Source organism: Carassius gibelio, chromosome A18, assembly GCF_023724105.1.
Source record: "Carassius gibelio isolate Cgi1373 ecotype wild population from Czech Republic chromosome A18, carGib1.2-hapl.c, whole genome shotgun sequence".
NCBI classification, from domain to species: domain Eukaryota; kingdom Metazoa; phylum Chordata; class Actinopteri; order Cypriniformes; family Cyprinidae; genus Carassius; species Carassius gibelio.
Genome location: NC_068388.1, coordinates 22,002,172 through 22,021,643, shown reverse-complemented (window position 1 = coordinate 22,021,643; position 19,472 = coordinate 22,002,172). Strand labels below are relative to the sequence as shown.

General features: G+C 39.5%; 1 protein-coding gene across 4 annotated transcripts in view; it reads left to right on the top strand.

The window, feature by feature from the left end:
- The window catches only part of LOC127933820 (B-cell CLL/lymphoma 9-like protein), a 56,911-nt gene extending 38,997 nt beyond the window's left edge, over positions 1 to 17,914 (top strand). Inside the window, exons 2-9 of one of the 4 annotated variants that reach the window (XM_052530835.1) lie at positions 678 to 742; positions 1,895 to 2,300; positions 9,688 to 9,810; positions 12,410 to 12,581; positions 12,919 to 13,003; positions 13,357 to 15,775; positions 15,900 to 16,157; positions 16,352 to 17,914. In XM_052530835.1, coding sequence (XP_052386795.1) covers positions 1,985 to 2,300; positions 9,688 to 9,810; positions 12,410 to 12,581; positions 12,919 to 13,003; positions 13,357 to 15,775; positions 15,900 to 16,157; positions 16,352 to 17,535 — 4,557 coding nt within the window. In that variant the 5' untranslated portion in view covers positions 678 to 742; positions 1,895 to 1,984 and the 3' untranslated portion in view covers positions 17,536 to 17,914. Of the gene's footprint in view, positions 1 to 677; positions 743 to 1,894; positions 2,301 to 9,684; positions 9,811 to 12,409; positions 12,582 to 12,918; positions 13,004 to 13,356; positions 15,776 to 15,899; positions 16,158 to 16,348 lie in introns of all 4 variants that reach the window. The other 3 variants (XM_052530833.1, XM_052530832.1, XM_052530831.1) reach the window with 3 other exon arrangements.
- Positions 17,915 to 19,472: the final 1,558 nt, after the last annotated feature.

The following is a 19,472-nucleotide window of genomic DNA, read 5'->3' as shown; positions in this document are numbered from 1 at the left end:
TTTTTTTGTCCACCGACCGGGTGAAACAGTATGCTATTTTCATTTACCCTCCACGGTGGCCGGTAGGTGAAGCAAATTTACCCCCCACAACACAAAATCACCCGCATTTGGCTGTTGGCGGGTGCTAATTTCCATCCCTGCTGTAAATGTTAAATGGGTTTATGCTAAAGGATAATTTAGTCAAATCAGAGTCCATCAGCACATACAGTAGATGGCATCAGAGCCCTTTGAGATTTGTAGGAAAAATGCAAATGTGTAAATATTAATAGTAGACTCAAAAATATGTAAATACCCCTTATTCATTTGCAAACATTGATATGTTTATGACTGTATGAACTAGAAGAAGAGGGAGTGGGAAATGAAAAAGAGAGAGAGTGAAAATAAGAACTGTTTGATGAAAAATGAGACAGTCTGGATATTATTATTATTGAAGGTGGGGAGTTTTTTATGGTTTCTGCTCACTGTGGGTGGAGCAAATTAAACCAGAAACTTACTTCTGGGCATCAGTGAGTCCAAAAATAATTTACAACCCCATTTTTAGGGACAGTTACACCTCTTCAAAAGTCTTTCGCTCTTTCAAAGGTTGTAATTTTTCTCTAGTCATTATGATAAAATGGCTCGTTATTTTATGTTTTTATAATGAAAGAATAATTAAATCTCTGTGGTGTGTGTTACAGATCGGCGTGTGTGCAGTGAGGAGACATCGGAATGCACTTGTTTGTTGGACCTTCATCCCAGTGAGGTGCGTAAATCCTCAGCAAACCCATAGCATCCTGAGATTGTGTCTGCACTAAACATGTAGAAGGTCATTTACATTTTAATACAATTATTTCTCTAATCTTTGAGCTCCTGATGTAGTTTCATCTGCTTTACAAAGGCTGGCTGTAGTGCCGAAAGGACTTCCCAGTCAGTGACACTGTTAATATCTAGCTCTTCTACACAATTTAGGATGGCTTAGAGGGCTAGGGTAACTGTTAACTGTCATTAAGAGTGTTTTGGTGAAGGACGAAGGACAGATGAAGAAATGTCTGAAATGAACAGAATTGTTGAGAGCTTGTTTCGCGAATCATACACTTTCCTTGGATGTTATAGGTTGAGAGTTTGACCAAAGTAAGTAAACAGAATATAATAAAAGCATGAATGGCTTTTTCCAAATATGCCAAAGAAAGGAATAACTTTATCTTCGTTAGTTGCCTCAGTTGTGCAAAACAAGACTGCACCACTTTAGTCACCGTAACATCAGAGGACAGTTTTGAGTCAAAAACTACATACGAACATTACTAGATAAGGCTCCCAGACATGAGGAGAGATTATTAATACTAGCACTACTGGGGACGCATAATTATAACCACTTCAAGTCATTCAACTGCAGAAAAATGTTCAACATCCAGTTTTGATTTCGATTAAGTGACATAATATGGGATGTATCAATAATACCAGTCTTAACCGGGACATACAATTGTGTATTTTTTTGCATAGCAGTGGAACCTAATGTTATAACATAACTGCCATGACTGAGGTGCCCTTGAGCAAGGCACCGAACCCCCAACTGCTCCCAGGCCAGGGTGTGTGTGTATGTTCACTGGTGTGTGTGTGTGTGTGTTCACTGGTGTGTGTGTGTGTGTGTGTGTGTGTTCACTACTGTGTGTGTGTGCATTTGGATGGGTTAAATGCAGAGCACAAATACTGAGTATGGGTCACTATACTTGGCTGTATGTCACTTCACTTCACAGAAACTGTGTGTGTTACGTCTCCAATTCAATAATAACTACCTCCCAGTCCTACTGTGTGCTTTTGATATAAGATGAAGTGGGTAACATTTACTGTATGCATGTAAAAAAAACAAGACAAACTCTTAACCCTCTTTCATATCTCTGTTTCATTCTCTTTTCAGCTGTCTGTTTGCAGTCTCACGGACAGACAGACACAACATACTGTTGCAAAACCAACCCCGTCAGTATCCTCTCCATCATCAGCCAATCAAATGCACTCTGAAAGTAAACTATCCAATCATGGCAAGCAAGTGACAAGTGGGGCCCAATCACAGCTCCCCAATGTAAACCAAGCGCTGCAGCAAGGACCTGCTGGCAACCAGGGGTCAAAGGGCAGTGGGTCTGGGAACCATGGAGTCAAATCCAACCAGATTTCTCCTAGCAACCCTGGACTGAAGAGCCTCAACCAATCAGGTGGTGGAGTTGGTGGGATAATGAAGACTAAGGCAAAGAGGGAAAGGAGTGTCTCCATGGACACGGGAGACCAAAGAGAGTCACTCACCCCTGTTTTGGAGCCAGATGCCAAAGGTAGGCGTAATGCTGCTCTCATCCTTAGCCCGAATGTCCACGGCCTGCCCACAGACTGTCTGATGCTTTATACTGTACACAAAATAGCACAAGCTTTCTCCATAAAACTGGAAGACTTTCTGAATGTACTGTATATAAGCAGTAGGAATATATTATAATATATATATATATATATATATATATATATATATTTTAGGAAAGAAGATTAAGAGAGAAAATAGAAGTATTAGCGCAAATTTACTGCCGTTGTAAAAAAAAAATGCAGTGAAAACAGTCATTTTGTGAAATAATGTTAGAATTTTAAAATGTATAGTAGTTCTGTGTTGACAGCCACATTTTCAGCATAATTATTAATTTGGTTTTATTTTATTTTAATTACCTAATGGGTCCTAAAATAAAATAATAGTATTAATTGGCTTAAAGAAGAAACATTAGTTTGTTTCAAAAACGAAAAAAAAATCTAGTTTGTGAGATTCTGAGATTGATTATGATATTAACACTATTAATTTGTTTTAAAGTAAATATGATCAAAATAATATTTTATAATTAGTTTGGGCTTTAATAGTTTAATTTTGTAAAGAAAATCATTCCAATATTATGCTTATTAATTTACACACCTTCCTGTTTTAGAAAGGGGGTCATGCTTCATGCTTGTGCTTGGGATGAGGAATTGCTTGTTTAGACTCTTTTCCTGTCTAAGTGGCGAAAGTATGCAATGAAGGGGACCAGATTTTATATCAATAAATTAAAAGGAAGACTACAGGAGACTAACACACACACACACACACACACACACACACACACACTCAGTGGAAATAGAAAAGGATCACCCCTTTAAAATAATTACATTTTGTTGCTTTGCAGCCTGAAATGAAGATGGACACAGTTTTTTATTTTATCCAGCTGTATTTACTCAGTGCAACTTATAACATCCAAGTAAAAGATATAACATTAACATGTCTGAGAGAAAAAAACAATGATTTTCCTCCAGAATTTGACAGTATTTTGCCCCATATTTATTTTTCCTTCTATCCTGACAAATGCTCCGGTCCCTGCTGCAGAGAAACACCACATAACAGGATATTACCACCTCCACGCTTTACTGGAGGAATGCTGTTATTCGAATGGTGAGCTGTATTGGATTTCTGGCAGACATATCATCTGGTGTTGAGGCCAGATCATTTGATTTAACTCTCCTCTGCCTCAGAATCTTCAGGGTGTGTTTTGGCAAAGATCAGTCGTGAGTGTATGTGGCCTTTCTTGAGGAGAGGCTTTTTTCTTGTAACCCTCCCATTCAAGCCACATTTGTCACATGCACACAGTGACCCCTCTTCATCATAAATTCCTGCAACTGCTTCAGAGTTGCCGTAGGCCTCTTGGTCGCCTCTCTGATCAGTTTCCTCCTGCCTCTTTCATCCAGTTTGGAGTGACTTCCTGATCCAGGGAGGGACTGTGTAATACCAAATACCTTCCACTTCTTAATAATAAATTTCACTGTGCCTCTAGGCATTATTAAAGCCTTATGAATATTTTTTTTTTTGTATCCACCTCCTGACTTGGGCCTGTCCACAACTTTATCCCAGAGATCTTTTGATGGGTGCCCATAGTTTGTTTGCTTCAGTTGCACTACAAAGCACTGAAAGGCTCCAAGAAAGCTCTTTTCATGCTGAGCTGATCAAGTTGGCCACAGCTGATCACAGTTGAAAGTCAAATGGTTTGTGTGCTACTGAGAAGGAGAGCTTTTCAGAGTAATTTTTAGGAGTGGGGGGGGGTCCTTTTTCCAACTCAGTGATTAATATTATTATTATTATTATTATTATATTTTTTATGTTGGTGTTATATCTATCACTTGGATGTTATAAGTAAATACAGCAACCAAATGTGATTATTTTAAAGTGGGCTGATTTAGTTTTTCTGTACCCACTGTATGAAACTCAATAGGTAGTGGACATCCAAACTCAACACTACACATATTCATTTTACTCATGTATATGCATCACTATATCTCTTGATCAACAATCAAAAAAGGCCACATTTCTGGAATTCCCCTTTTAACTGGAAACACAGTAAAGATGAAACCGGCTGTTTTCAGCAAACCCCAAAATGCCCTGACCTTTCTGAGCACACGTGTGTGTGTGTGTGTGTGTGTGTGTGAGCATGCTTATATGTGTGTATCATGTCAGATGTTATGCTCCTGGAACAGCACCAAATGCTCAAGTGCTTGTGTTTTCCTGTTGGTTGTCCTGTTGTGTGTGTCACTCACTAATGGAGCGGTGGGTTGAGAGAGATTCTGCGCACAGACAGGAAGTAGAATAGTGCGAGGTGGAGAGACTGAGGGACACACACACACACATGCACACACATAATGTGGTTTGGTAATGCTGTCAAAAACATGTCCATTATTTACAAGACTGTAATTGGTCTGTAAGTTTAACATTTGGATTTATTGTTTTATTTTTTACCCATTATGATTAATATTGACCATTACATTTTCATTACTGTAATATAATAATTTAGGAAGAGTAAAAATGTACCCCACACGTTTTTTAAATCATAAAGGAATGTACATACTAATGTATATATATATATATACATACACACACATACATACAGTTTTGGATTTTGTTTTCCCTTAATTATAAAATCCTTCATTTAAAAACTGCATATTGTGTTCACTTGTGTTATCTAATATTTAAATTTGTTTGATGATCTGAAACATTTGAACTTTTTAACAGAATGGTCTATTTTATTATATTTCAGTGTTGCAAAAAAAAAAGGAATAAAATGAATGCATAAAATTTAATATTTTAAATTGTTAAAAATGGCTCTTACAACGTTCCAAAATAAATGATTAAATATAAAAAAGCTTTCCCAGGAGCATCATGAAAGGAATCATTCACCTAAACGAAAGTGCTGTGATCATTTAAGCCCTGTTCAAACCACCAATGACTTTTCTTTCGCTGCATGTCAGCGGTCGCTGTACTGATCAGACGCTAGTCTACGTTTCTTGTTCTGGTTCCCCTAGTAACAGTTATAAATGCCACTACCAATAAGATGTTATTCAGTGTCAGTCAGTCCATGTTAACCAGGTTTTATTCCTCTAAAAATGAATATTCTGGAAGGAACATTTTAGATCTAAAATGCAGCAGTGCATAATGTGTCATATCAATGTCAAGACATGCGTGCTCTTTGACACTGTGGCCGTCTGTCTACATCCATCGTGCGGTAGAATGTGTGAAAGTGAACGGGTCTTCATTGGCCCTGTTGCGATAGTGCGAACTAGAGGTGTTGAGAGTGTGGTGGTTAGAAGATCTACACAAAATATAACTTCTCATTCTGTTCTGTCATCTGGCTTGAACTATGACCGCCACTTGTTGCTGACAGCCAGACTGCTTCTGTCCAATACAAAAAGCAATAACCGCTCTTCTCTTCCTGGATTGCAGAGGCGTGTTTTTCTTTTCACCGTGTGTGTGCCGTTTCTTTTTGTTTGGTTCGTTGTGCAGTTCTTATTTTATTTCCATTTGCCCGGTGCTTTGTGTATGCGATGTGTGTATTAGAAAGAGAGATCAGGGGAAATAACGGGGCAGTAGTGTGATTTTGAGAAACTGAGTCATCCGGGCTTCCTGTAATAGCACTGAAGCTCTTTTGTGTCTGCATACACACTCTCACTCTTTCACACAAACACTCACACCTGTTTGGCTTTATAAGCGCATGGAAGGTAGAAGGTGGGGCTATTTATTTTTTTTAAATATAATTTATTATTATTCTTTTTTTATATATAAATGAGTTTATGGAAAAAATATATATATATATATATATATATTTATATATATATAAATTCACTTCCGAGAGATGCTGCTGCAAAGAATCAGTGGATAAAATTCACAGCAGTACAACACCAATATTTGTGTGTGTGTGTGTTCTTGTTATTTTACTGATGACTGCTTATCTTAAAGATCCCGTTTTACGCGCTTTTTTTAGCTTTGATTGTGTTTAAAATGTGCAATATAACGTGTTCATGTTTCACGTGTAAAAAAACAGTATTTTTCACACAATTCACCTATCTGTATACTGCTGTTTTCACTGTCACAAAAACGGGCTGATGACTTCCTTGGTCTATGAAGCCTCTCCTTCAGAAATACGTAACGAGTTCTGATTGGGCCACCGGTTCCTGTGTAGTGATTCGACAGCAGCTGAGAGCAGGCTGCCCTCCTGGTAACGCGATTGGGCTAGAACGCACGTGCTGGAGATGTATTTATAGTCACAGGAGCATTTTTACTGACGAGATGCGCATGAAAACCGCATTTGTTTTTTTGCACATCCCTAACATCTAGTTAACAAAGCTAAACAGCATTGCCCTTTGTTTAATAAGTTACAGAAACTGTTAAACGCACCAACTTAAATAATAAAATACACTTACCAGTTGTGGTCCATAAACAACGCCTTCTCCAGACAAAGAGGGAACTGCTCCATCTTTTAAGAATAATCTTTGTGCGAATACAGCATTAAACTGATTGAGATTGAGAAAGCTGTCCTCAGCAAAATGAGCTGCACATAGTTTTACATGTGCATTATAATTTTCGAGAACCGAGTTAAACATAAATTGTAACCATTAATCTCAAAGTACAGCGTTCCTGGGAAGCCCAAACAAAGATGATTGGACTCAGAGATGAAAAAAAACAGCGTTTCAATGACATGGCGACAAAAACAAACAGCTCTTCCTTCTTCTCCGTCGGAGCGCAACAAGGCCACACCCCCTGTTTGTGAATTCATGTGGGCGGAGGTTAGTCAAAAAAACTGTTTTAGTGACGCCATTCCTGCAGGAACTAGAAGGATGTAGTCCAAACGGGTCGTTTTTTGTAGGCGAATTCTGTTAAATCAAATATCTCGCTTGGCATTGAACTTTGAGCTTTAGAATTTTACAGATATTATTTATACTCTAACAACAACATTACACACTAACTAAAGTTTAAAACATGGAATCACGAAGAAGGGGACCTTTTAAAGCTGCGGTAGGGAACTTTTGACGCTCTAGCGGTTAATAAACAGAACTGCTTGCATTTTGCAGAAGAACATTGTAGCCGGAACTACTTCTCTCTGTTTATTGTCTATGAAGAATCACAAAGGTACTGGGTTACTCCGCCGCGGTACCCCCGAAGCAATCTAAAATAGTCCGAATATAAACACTTTTTATAGATGTACCCTAGTGATTCAGGACAAGCCAAAAACACGGTTTGGAAAACGGATTCATGGTGTACTCGCTTAATATATACATTTTTCTACATTTTGAACACAAACAAAGTTACGGACCGCAGCTCTGATTGGTTGTTTTTTACCGGGAGCGGATGACTTTCTGCAAAATGGCAATAGGACACTGGGAGGAGCCAGAGGAGCTTGATTTTTTTTCACAGATTACTGTCTCATATTCTTATGTCAGGACATAATGACAGGTTTAACAAATATGTAAAAAATATATTTTTACAAAAGTTACCTACTGCAGCTTTAACTCGGGGAGTTCATTGTGGGATTCACAAAACTCTTGCTCTTGAAAGATGGCTCAATACCCAGCTTATCTGGAGCAGCTGAATTATGGCAATAATCATACGGTTTCTGACACACACTGAACAAGCTAGACCAGTCACAACAGTTGAGACCATCTGACCAATCAGAGCAGAGTGGACCCACAGGAAGGAGGGATTTAGAGAGACTGAATCTTAGAACTGCTTCGAAAGAATCATTTGAAAATCATTGGAAAATGAAGTGATATCAGATGCATATTTTGAAAAAAAAAAAAAAATGTTTGCATGCATGTAAACCTGTTGTAGGTGACTCCCAAAACTATATAAGGAGTCTTAAAAATGGCATAATGGGGCACTTTAATTCAACTTTCCATGAATTCAAAAAAAAAAAAAAGTCATGGCATTAAATGCTGCATGCATTGCAAAAAATGAATACTTCTGTATTTTTTTTTTTTTTTTTTTTTTAGTACAAATATCTGATATGCTGTTGTTTTCTGAGAAATTTGTCTAAGTGAAAAAAAGTTTATGGTTAAACAAGAACAAATATCTGCCAGTAGGGTCATAAAAACAGAAAGAAAAAATTATTTCCCCTTTGAAAAGGTCATTTTTCTAACCTCATTGGCAGATTAATTTAGTTTTAAAACCCCTTAAAATTAACTATTATTAATTGTTTGATTACACTAATACATATGATCATGTTAAACTATAAAACGAAGTAAAGATAAAGCATAAAATAGAAAACTTGTCTGTCTGAAAACTGAAAATCTCTCTCCCTCTCTCTATATATAATCATAGTAGTACTGATCAACAATTAAATATTTGTATATCATATTTAAATATTTTATTTTTAATATGTTTTACTTTTTATTATTATTGGAGTATACTTATACATTTTATCATGTTAATCAATGAATACGAAGGAATTTTTTTTTTTTTTTTGATGTTTTGTAATGACCTTTGTTAGTTTTTTTAAAAGATTATTTCATTATTAAAATGTATTATTATTATGAATGATATTCAATAATCATATTTTTTTTATATTATTACAAATGATTAATATATATATATATATATATATATATATATATATATATATATATATATATATATATATATATATATATATATATATATATATATATATGATTTTTTTTTTTTAAAGGAATGATTAACAACTGTCATGTAATTTATTTGTTAAGATATGAGGGAATGTCTGATTTTACTTTTAGTTCAGTTCTAACTTTGGTTAATATAATAACCTTGGTTTTTAAGAGTAAAGAGGGTCAGAAGTGATCACTGTCCAGCTCTTTATCATATTCTCTGTAAATATTGTTCATCCGGTAGAAAAGCAAACAGAAAGACATTCAAATGAAATGCAAGTCATTCACTTCAGACATCTGGACTGCCACACCTGGAAAGAGCCAATGATTGAAGAGAAAGTAGACCAGAGAGAGAGAGAGCTGACACACTCATTTACGTAAACTGATGTATGCTGGGAACAAAAGAGGATGCAGAAAAGGTCAGCTCTTTATCTCTGCCCGCCGCCAACACGGACACCACAACCTAACACTGTGCTCTCTCTCCCTCGTGTACTCCCTCACTGTGTCTGGTATTCAAGGTTAGGGGATGTTTCAAGGCTTTGGAGGCCTTGTGTCCTCCTCTCATGCCTCTTAAATGCCAAAACATTTCTGGAGTACTCTGTCTGTAGTATGTGAGAATACTACTCATTTTAAATGTGTTTTCCGAGGCAGTTTGTGGGCATTTGCTTATATCAGTGTGGACAGAAACCATGTTGTCTTACATAAATATGATTCGAAATATGTTTACATTTGTTATGTTTTGGTTTATTTCCCAATGATGTCCAGTAGAGGGCGTGATGCGCAGCAAACGCCGGTGTGTGCTGGAGAGAAAACAGCCATACAGTGGTGATGAATGGTGCTCAGGAGCCGAAACTGAGGAAGAGGATGAGAAACCCCTTTCTGCAACGCACCGTGAGTTCACACACACACACACACACACACACACACACACACATTAAGTACAGCCTGCCAGTCAGAGCCTGTTCTTATAAAGCTTAATGAATGCTTCTTCCTGTAGACTGTTTACACAGACATCTGGTTGATGTTGTTGTCGTAAAAAAAAAAAAAAAAAGCTAAATGTTGCAATTCAGCTCACATCAAATGTAAAAAAAAAAAAAAAAAAAAACCAAGATAGGACTGAATTTTTTAAATTGAAAACACTATACTTTGTGTTATATTACACTGGCATTAAACAGAGAAAACTGGATAATGCTTCAGAATGCGTGTGTCTGATACAGCAGCTGAGGGAGGGACGGCAAATTTGACATCTTTTTCTCCTCTGACCTATAATAAATGTTTTAAGAACACTTTATTTTAAGGAGAAATTCTCACTATTAACTAACATGCATATTACTAGCATATTGGCCTAAACTTAATTACTTTATTAACAATTAATGTGCAGCAAATTAGGAGGCAAAATTCATAGTCAATTGTTGGTTAATATAGCGAGAATTGGACATATAAAATATATATTTTTTCCTTTTTTCTTTTGCTGTTGGAACAAAGAGAAACAGAAATTATATTTGTTGTAGTTTCTATTCTCTACCGTAAAAGATGACTTAACTATGACAACTTTTGAGAACCTTGTAAATGTGAAGGGTCTATTATGAATACATGTATATATATAAAAAAAAGTATTTTAAATAGAAATGATCTGATAATTACATTTGTCAGACAAAATAAAGAATAAATGCACTACTAGATAAGAAAAGGCATCAAAACTTTGTTGTCTTGAAAATCCTGACCAGAATTTTTGTTTCATTAGCTTGAAGTTTGAATGTAATGTTGACAGATGGATGGATGGATTATGTCACAATTTATGCAATTAATGCAATTGAAAAAAAAAAAACAATTAGAAATTCCTTTTAAAAATAGTCCGGAATATTCTTCCATAAATCCTATCAGCTAGAAAACAGATAGCGATCTGATTCAGAGCAGTCTGAATGTCTGAGTTTGTTGCATATAGCCTGAAAGCTCTAAGAGAATTACAGTCAGAAATGTTACTCTTAGAACAATAATAATTGTAAGTTTAAATAGAATAACTGTATGTTAGCCAAAAAAACTTCTTTTATAAATGCACATCATTTAAGATTTTGGCCAACTGTCAGATGTTAAAACAATCATTTGTCTTCCACTGTGAATCCTTACACTCAAACTCTCCAAGACTGCTTTAGTGTCATCTTCAAAGCTTTACATTCTCTCTCTCTCTCTCTCTCTCTCTCTCTCTCTCTCTCTCTCTCTGTGTGTGTGTGTGTGTGTGTATGATTGTGCATCTGTCGGTTGCTGACAACAATCCTGGAGTGTGTATGCGCCCTGCTATTCTGTACCAGAGAAAAGTTGAGAGAGCCATTTGAAGACTTGTTTGCATGGCAAACAAAAAACCGATAGGAACACAAACAGCCCTAGTAACGGTTATGAACTGTTCTGCTGTTTCCTAGTCATTCCATATTAATATCAGTTTTTATGCCACTTCAATAAAATTATATGTATAAAATGCAGCAGTGTATAATGGATCATATTAAAGATGCAGAAATCAACAAATGCGGATTTTATCTATACTGACAGCATTTCAATTTCATTGGTTCTCGTGTGTATCATCAGTATAGTATGTCTGAATATTAAAGTGTATGAAACTACCAATGCAATAAAATAAAGATAATTATGGTGGAGTGAATCTGCGTCATAAAAATACTTATTTTAAACAAATTATAATTTTGATAATTCACCCCAACAGCTTCTCTAAACTAGTATGGGTTTAGTATGCTTCCCAAGGCATTCATCAACTACAGCTATATATATATGAAAAGCAATTGAAATATTAGAAATGTGAAAGTATATTGTTGCCATCTGACTGTGAACTTGCCATTTAATAGTATAAGAGATGCCAGTGAGCCTTAAAAGCTATTGTGCCCTCTTGTGAAGTAAACTCAGTCTTCCTCATCTGTGTATAGACACGTGACTGAAGGTGTGTCATGAAACATTACCTGCACAAGCGCAACACAACACCACTGACAAACTCCGTATTGCGATTTAAGGAAAATATCCCACTCTGTAACCTTGGTCTTGCCCGACTCATTTCAAAATTTTAAAGACATTAAGATGAATCAAAGTTTTCTGTTCACAAATATACAACCACATTTACATGTATTTTGTGTGACATTCACGAGACAGAACAAGGCCTGTTTATTTTTTCTATTTTGTACAAATCTTCAGTGTTTCGTATCTGCCCACATAAATTCATGAAATAAATGCTAAGCCAACTAATGTTCATAATGGAACGGAAGCTCTGGGAAGTTTTCTGTGGGATTTAGCTCCTCCTTGTGGTTTTCTGGAAGATTTTTTGGTAGTAAACAAACATTTAGGTTTTTGGATTGACATTTTTATTTCGTCTATAAAACACTTACATATGACATCAGGTGAAAAACCTATAAATACTGTATGTAACAAGATTATTTTTCAACCATTACAAATATTTTATCACTCATTCACTTTTTTTGTCTTATCTTCTCAGGTGAGCATGTGATGTGTCCTAGTCAAGGCCACCCTGGTTCATCCACAGGCCATGTTAGTGATCCAGGAGGTCCAGCATTAGGTTCTGTCCATGGACCTGGTATTCGCACAGATCTGCATCCTCGGCCCCCTCAGCAAGTAGTGTATGTCTTCACCACCAGCCTAGCCAACAGGTCAGTATGATTTTAATTTTTTTTTTTTTTTTTTTTTTTTTTTTTTTTTTTAACTGAAGTAGTTTCAGTGCTTGCAAGACCATTTTGAATGGGATATTTACCATACATTGCCATGTCTAAGCCAGAAATTTCCATTAAAGCCACAAAAAAGGAGACGATTAATATGCACGTTTTATCTTAGCAGCCAATTTTTCACTACACTCTGAACAGATATAGGAGTGTTCTTTTACAAGTCATTGTTCCATGACTGAATAGAAAACTATGAAAATCACAGGAAACATTTTTTTTTTCATATCTTCTTTGTTAAGTAGATTTAACAACACCTTTTTTTCTGCAGTGCTGCAGAAGCAGTGATGCATGGCCACACAGAATCCATCCTTTTGTATCACCAGCAGAATGTCCCTCGTACCAAGCTGGAACAGGTCTGTCTATATGTTAGACACATGGTGTTACCTACGTGCCTTCCTATTTTTGTTATATTAAGTTAGACAATTACATGGGTTTGTTTGTTTGTTTGTTTGTTTGTAATAATGAGCCATGTGTGTATGATCTTAAAAAACTAAACTAGAGTGGAAAAATTGCAGGTGCTTGGTGGCATGAGGCACCGTATTTGTTTAAATTGCTATTTAAATCACAATGCTCATCTTTGTTCCTGTTTCTGTTTTGATGAGAAACAATACAGTTCAAGTATTTTGTGATGTATTGAACTGAGATTAATAATGGCATTAACAACACCCCTTTCTTTCTCTATTATCATTTTTATCTGTCGGAGCAGTCTTCTGTCATTGGAAAACTCTCCAACCTGACAGAGCAGATCAGCTCTAGTCACAGTCCGCCCATTGGCACACCCAAATCCCAAAGCGGTACACCCCGGCCAGCTTCTGTTGGTGGAGCAGTGGGAGGACATCTTCCAGGCACCAGTACTCCTTCTTCCACAGGCCATCCAGATGGTGAGACAGCCCAAACCCACCGAGGAGGAGGAATTTCAAACAGCAACAGCCGCTCTGCAGTTCATTCACTGGGCCAAGGAAATTCAGGCCCACTGTCTGTGGGAGTTTCAGGACCAGAAGGAGTGGACATGCCAGGTACGATTCCTCACCATGGTGCAGGTGTGTCTCCATCGTCTAGTCCCTCTGCATTATCTGCACACCATCAGAGTGAACAGGGCCAGCATGGAGGGCCAGGAAACACACATGGCCTCTCTAAAGAGCAGCTGGAACATCGTGAACGCTCTTTACAGACTCTTCGAGACATTGAGAGGTTGCTTCTTCGTAGTGGAGCCGGTGCAGACCATGAGGAACCAAGAGGTCCTAATGGCAATCCTAATGGCACTAATATCAACAACAATAATAGTAATGATGGAGTCAGAGGTTTGGAAGATGGTGAAAATGGTATGGGGAATACTGCTAATTGCCATAGCAACAATGCCGCTATGCCTGGTATGGCCCCTGTTGGTGGAATGAAAAAGTATGAGGAGCCGTTACAGTCTATCATCTCACAGACACAGAATCTTGGTGGGCCTGGTTTGGATGACTCACTGATGGGCCCACACCATGGTATGCCACCACATTCCCACCACCTCTCCTCACCCTCAGGGTTAGACATGGGGCCACTTCTGGGACCCGAAGGTGTAACACCAGAGCAACTAGCTTGGAGGAAGCTACAAGAAGAGTACTACCAGGAGAAAAGGCGGCAACATGAGATGAACCCCCACCAGCATACCCAGCATTTCCGCATGATGCCTGAGATGGGCATGCCTGGGGGGCCTCCAATGCTGATGAGAGGACCCCCACCACCATATCATAGTAAACCTGGTGATCAACAGTGGGGGCCAGGGCCAATAGTAGGGGGTGGAATGGGAGGAAATTCACGAATGAAGGACATGCATCAGGAAAGTCCTCGAGGGCCAAGATTTCTTGGACAGATGCGAGGTCCTTCAGGGGGTGGGGGTTACCCAGAAAGTCCTGGAGGAGTTTTAGGTATGGAGGGGTTGGGGCCTCAAAGACCTCCAAGGCCAGGCATGGGTTGGTTAGATGATATGCCTCCAAACATGGGTGGTGGAGGCCAATTTCATGGGTGCTATCCTCCAGGGGGACATGGGGGACCTCCCCAGCCCTTTCAGGGTGATTTGGATCGCCCCATAACACGAGAAGAGATGTTCCGCAGACTCCATAGATTGGACTTGCAGCAAATGTCCAGACAGCAGCAGCAGGCAGGGCTTGGAGGTCCTAGAATGACGGATAACACTGGGGGACCTGGCTTCCCCAATCCTGGAATGGGAGGAGGCCTGCCCTCCCGTGGTGATCCAATGGACTTTCCTGGTTCTCGGACTATAATGGGCTCTCCTATTGGTGGAGTAGGCAGTGATGGTGGCCCCACAATGAGAGACATAGTTGACTCTTCTTTAGGGGGTAACCTGGATATGGTCATGAATATGAATCCACAGGGACAGCAGTTGTTGGCTCAGAAGTTGAGGGGGGGTCCTGGAATCGGTAGACAATTTGGGGAGATGTTGAACCCTGATGACATCTCCCGCATTAGGGCTTTACAAAATGGCCGGGGTGGTGCTAACAAAGGAATGATCCCTGGCCCAGATGGACCTCTTCAGTTCCCCAACCAGAGCTTTCCTGGTAGTCAAGGTGATGGCTCATATATGCATCAGCCAGGTCCTGATATATTTGGACCAGACCAGCCAGGTCCTCCCCACATGAGCAACACCTCAAGACTTAGTCACATTCCCATCAACAGTGGCTCAAGGGGTACTGAACTTGGTGCCCGACATGTTTCCGACCTGCCCATTGGTGTTAACCCAATGGGTTCCCCAGCTATACCCCCATCTCACCAGCTCAAATCACCCTCACTTAGTCAGGAGCCATCACCCCTCATGCCTTCACCTTCTGCAGTAGGCCTGAAATCCCCCAGCCAACTACCACAGAGTGGTCCAACTCACCCTCCTCTACCAGCAGCCTCTGGGGCTGGAACACCCTCTTCAACCTCTATCAAGTCCCCCCAGGTAATGGGCCCTTCTCTTGGTCTTCACTCACCATCTGGCTCCCCTGGACACCTTAAATCTCCAACTATGCCTGTTGCTTCACCTGGCTGGAATGCTTCACCCAAGACTACTATGCCTAGCCCTGGAAGGCCTCCTAGTGTCAAGGTCACAGGCAATGGAGGGAGCAGCTCCACTGATACAGGTAAAGGTACAAGTACTGATTCATTGAAATATGAAAAACTTTTCAGATTTTTGTGGCTTTGTGAATATTTATGCTTTAACATGAATCACATGTTTTTTATATGTAATTCTTTTGTTTATATTAGGCATGTCCCTGCCACCTAGGAGTTCCAACTCAACGCCCATCAGTCAGCCTTCCAACTCTATCAATCCTAGCATGTCTTTCACATCCTCATCAGATGCCCTTCCCTCCCAGAATCCTTTATCCCTTATAATGTCTCAGATGTCAAAGTATGCCATGCCTAGCTCCACTCCACTTTACCATGATGCCATCAAGACAATCGCCACATCAGATGATGAGATGCTACCCGACAGACCCCTCCTTCCTGGAATCAACATGTCAGGTACAGATTTTACAGTACATTTTATCACCTGTTTTAGAATCCAGAACTAACACTGTATCATGAAAGTGATAATATAAGAAAAAAAATATCCAGATCATTTTCTGATGCCCTGTTATATTTAACCTCTACAATTGTTTTGTTTGTTTAAAAGAGAAGTTTCATTAAAATCATTACATGTAACCTTTTTTCAGTAGGCAACATGGTAATGGGACCTAACAGTGGTCCACAAAGTCCAATGGGATTGGTTCTTCAAGGAGGCCCACAGCTATCCCACGATCCTTCTGGACCTATGCTCCCATCCCCTAGCCCTATGGGAATGCCAGGAATGACCTCAGCAATAATGGGAGGTGGAGGGGGACCTCCAGATGGAATAGGGCCCTGTAATGTTTCCCCAATGCATCTCCAAAACCAGATGGGAGGATTCCCTCGCATGCAGGGACCTCTTCACTCCCCTATTGGTGGAATGGGGCAGCAGTACCCCCAGCGCCCTGAAGAGGTCTTACCACCCCAACAGATGCACCTTCTTAGCAAAGGCATGTCTCACCAGCGGCCTGCTCATCAACCAGACTCTTTTCCATCCATGCCCATGGGTGATGGTCCAGACCTGAGTGAGGTCATCAGGCCAACACATACAGGCATTCCCGAGTTCGATCTTTCACGTATCATTCCTGCAGACAAGCCCAGTAGCACCCTGCAGTACTTCCCTAAAAGTGAAACCATGTCCCAGCCACAGCAAAATCCTCACCAGAGCCAGCTGCCTCCACAGGCTTCTTCTGCTCAACTGCTCAAACAGCTCTCCTCATCTGGACCTTCCCATAGCAACGTCCCCTCCTCCAACCCCCATATTGCTAACCTACAGAACATGATGGCTGAGCAACAGCTACCCCTACACCCTTCACATTCACATTGTGGGATGCGTCCTGGTATGGGCATGCCTCAGATCGGCTCCAGGGGCATGGGATCAGGAGGTGGGATGGGGCCTATATGCCATCCAGGACACATGATGGGCAGGACAGGCATGTCTCCACAACAACAGCTCCAGCAACAGCATCACCATCAGCAGCAGGCCATGATGGCCAATAACCTCTTACAACACCCATCCCACCCTCCTCGTGGCATGCTTTCTCCACAGCAGCATTCTCATAATCTTGTAGCCCAGCAGAATCTAATGATGATGCAGGCTAAGCAGCGAGGAATGGCTCTTCCTGGGGAGCACTTTGGCCAGCAGGGCGCCCTTATGTCCCCTCAGGGGCCTATGATGGGACCTCCACATTCACAGTCGGGCATGATGGGTCCCCAGAGTCTTAGACAACGGAGCATGTCACTGGATAGCCCATTGGGCTACGGGCCTGGAAGTATGGCCAACATGCCCTTTTAATTCGGCTTCTCTGTAAAACTGTAAAAACTTTTTGTTAGCTTAATGGCTATTTCTCATTTGGACATGTTTTTATTGCCACTGACTAACTGTGGCAATCACTTGCTAAAAAAATTGGTTTTAATAATAATTTCTTTATGCTGAAGTTCCCTTTGGGTGAAAATAAAACTATTGAGGGTTATCATTACAGTTAAATAACAAAATATGAAGCCATTTTTTAAGATACCTGTAAAATATGTACATTTCAGATCAATGTGTTTGATTGCAAAGGCTAAAGGAAAAAGCCTCTGGGTTTCAATGCTATAATTACATTCTGGCTACCGAACTGTTGTGGATGGTAATATATAAATATCTATATATAAATATAATATATAATTTAATAATATATATATATATATATATATATATATATATATATATATATATATATATATATATATATAGTTGCTGTAAATAAGATGCAAATTGTGCTTGTTTGCAACTGTTCTGTATACTGTGTTTTATTAGAAATCTAATAACAAATATGAAGAAAAAAAATTGTTCACATTGTGTTGACCTTGTTTGATGGGGAGGTGACATTTTGGCTCATGATCACATTAAAGGGGTGGTTGATTGCGATTTCACTTTTTTAATGTTAGTAAAGTCCCTTTCACACTGCCATTACGGAAAATACATGGGTAATGTGTCCCGGCAATTGTTCCCGGGTCACTAGATTTTGCCAATTCACACTGCCAGTGAATACCTGGAATATGTGCGTGCGTTCACACACAACCAGTAAAGGTCCTGTAATGACATGTGATATCAGGATTTGACGTGTGATGTATGAGTCGAAAACGCTAGGCACGTTAACTTTCACTTAAGCTTGTGAACGATCTCCGCTTCAGCGTGGATAGTGAGGAGCTAACTGATCTCTGCCTCATTACAGTTTGCACATATTTTATTTTTTTTCCGAACTTTGATCTGCCTTCAAAAGACCCGGTTGAAGGGTCACACGATAATGTGCGTCATCACTACGTCACACCCTTTATGGCATTAGTTGAGACTTTTGTTCACACAGAGGTTGTTCCCGGACCTAACCCGACAATGTTACTAGGTCCCCAACCCAGGATCAATTTTCCTGGTCCAACGTGCAGTGTGAAAGGGGCTTTAGTGTGTAATGTTGCTGTTTGAGCATAAACCATATCTGCAAAGTTGCAGCACTGAAAGTTCAATGCAAACTGAGATATTATCTATCTATTAAAATTCTGGCAATTTAATGTCTACAAAAATGGCTCTTAGGGACTACAAGAGTTACTTCCCAGGTTTGTGACATGACAAACCCTGCCCCCAGGAACATGCAACAAATTGGGTTAAGCCATGCTGTGCTGCTTTAGAGAAGAGTTACAAAAATAAGGGTGCACCTAAAAATGTCTTCATATATATTTTTTTACATTTACATTTTTATGCATTTAGTAGACACTTCTGTCCAAAGCGACTTACAGTGTATTCAGGCTATAAATTGTTTTTTAACCAGTATGGGTTATTTAATCGTGATTCTGTCTTCTAATGGATTCAGAAGTTTCAAAATCAATGTTCAAAAGCAGCGGTTCTCAATCCTGTACCTCATGTCACTCTATTCTGCACACGTTCTGCATCTCTCTCTCCCGTCATCCAGATCACCAGCACAGCTTCAACAATGAACTGTTCCATTTATACACTTATTTTCACATAGCTGTAGAGCTCCGGAAGGTTGACATCACACAATCTAAACTCCACCATTTTGAAAGGCCATCAGGAGAGCGCTAGAGCGGCTGTAGCATTAATATTGACAGTTGTACAACAATAATTTAAAACCAGCCCTTTTAGACCTTACAAACCTTATTATTTCAACATGGTGGACAGCTGCTGCGCGCCAGAATGCCAGAACAGGCAAGGGAAAGCTAGGGTTGCCAACCGTCCCG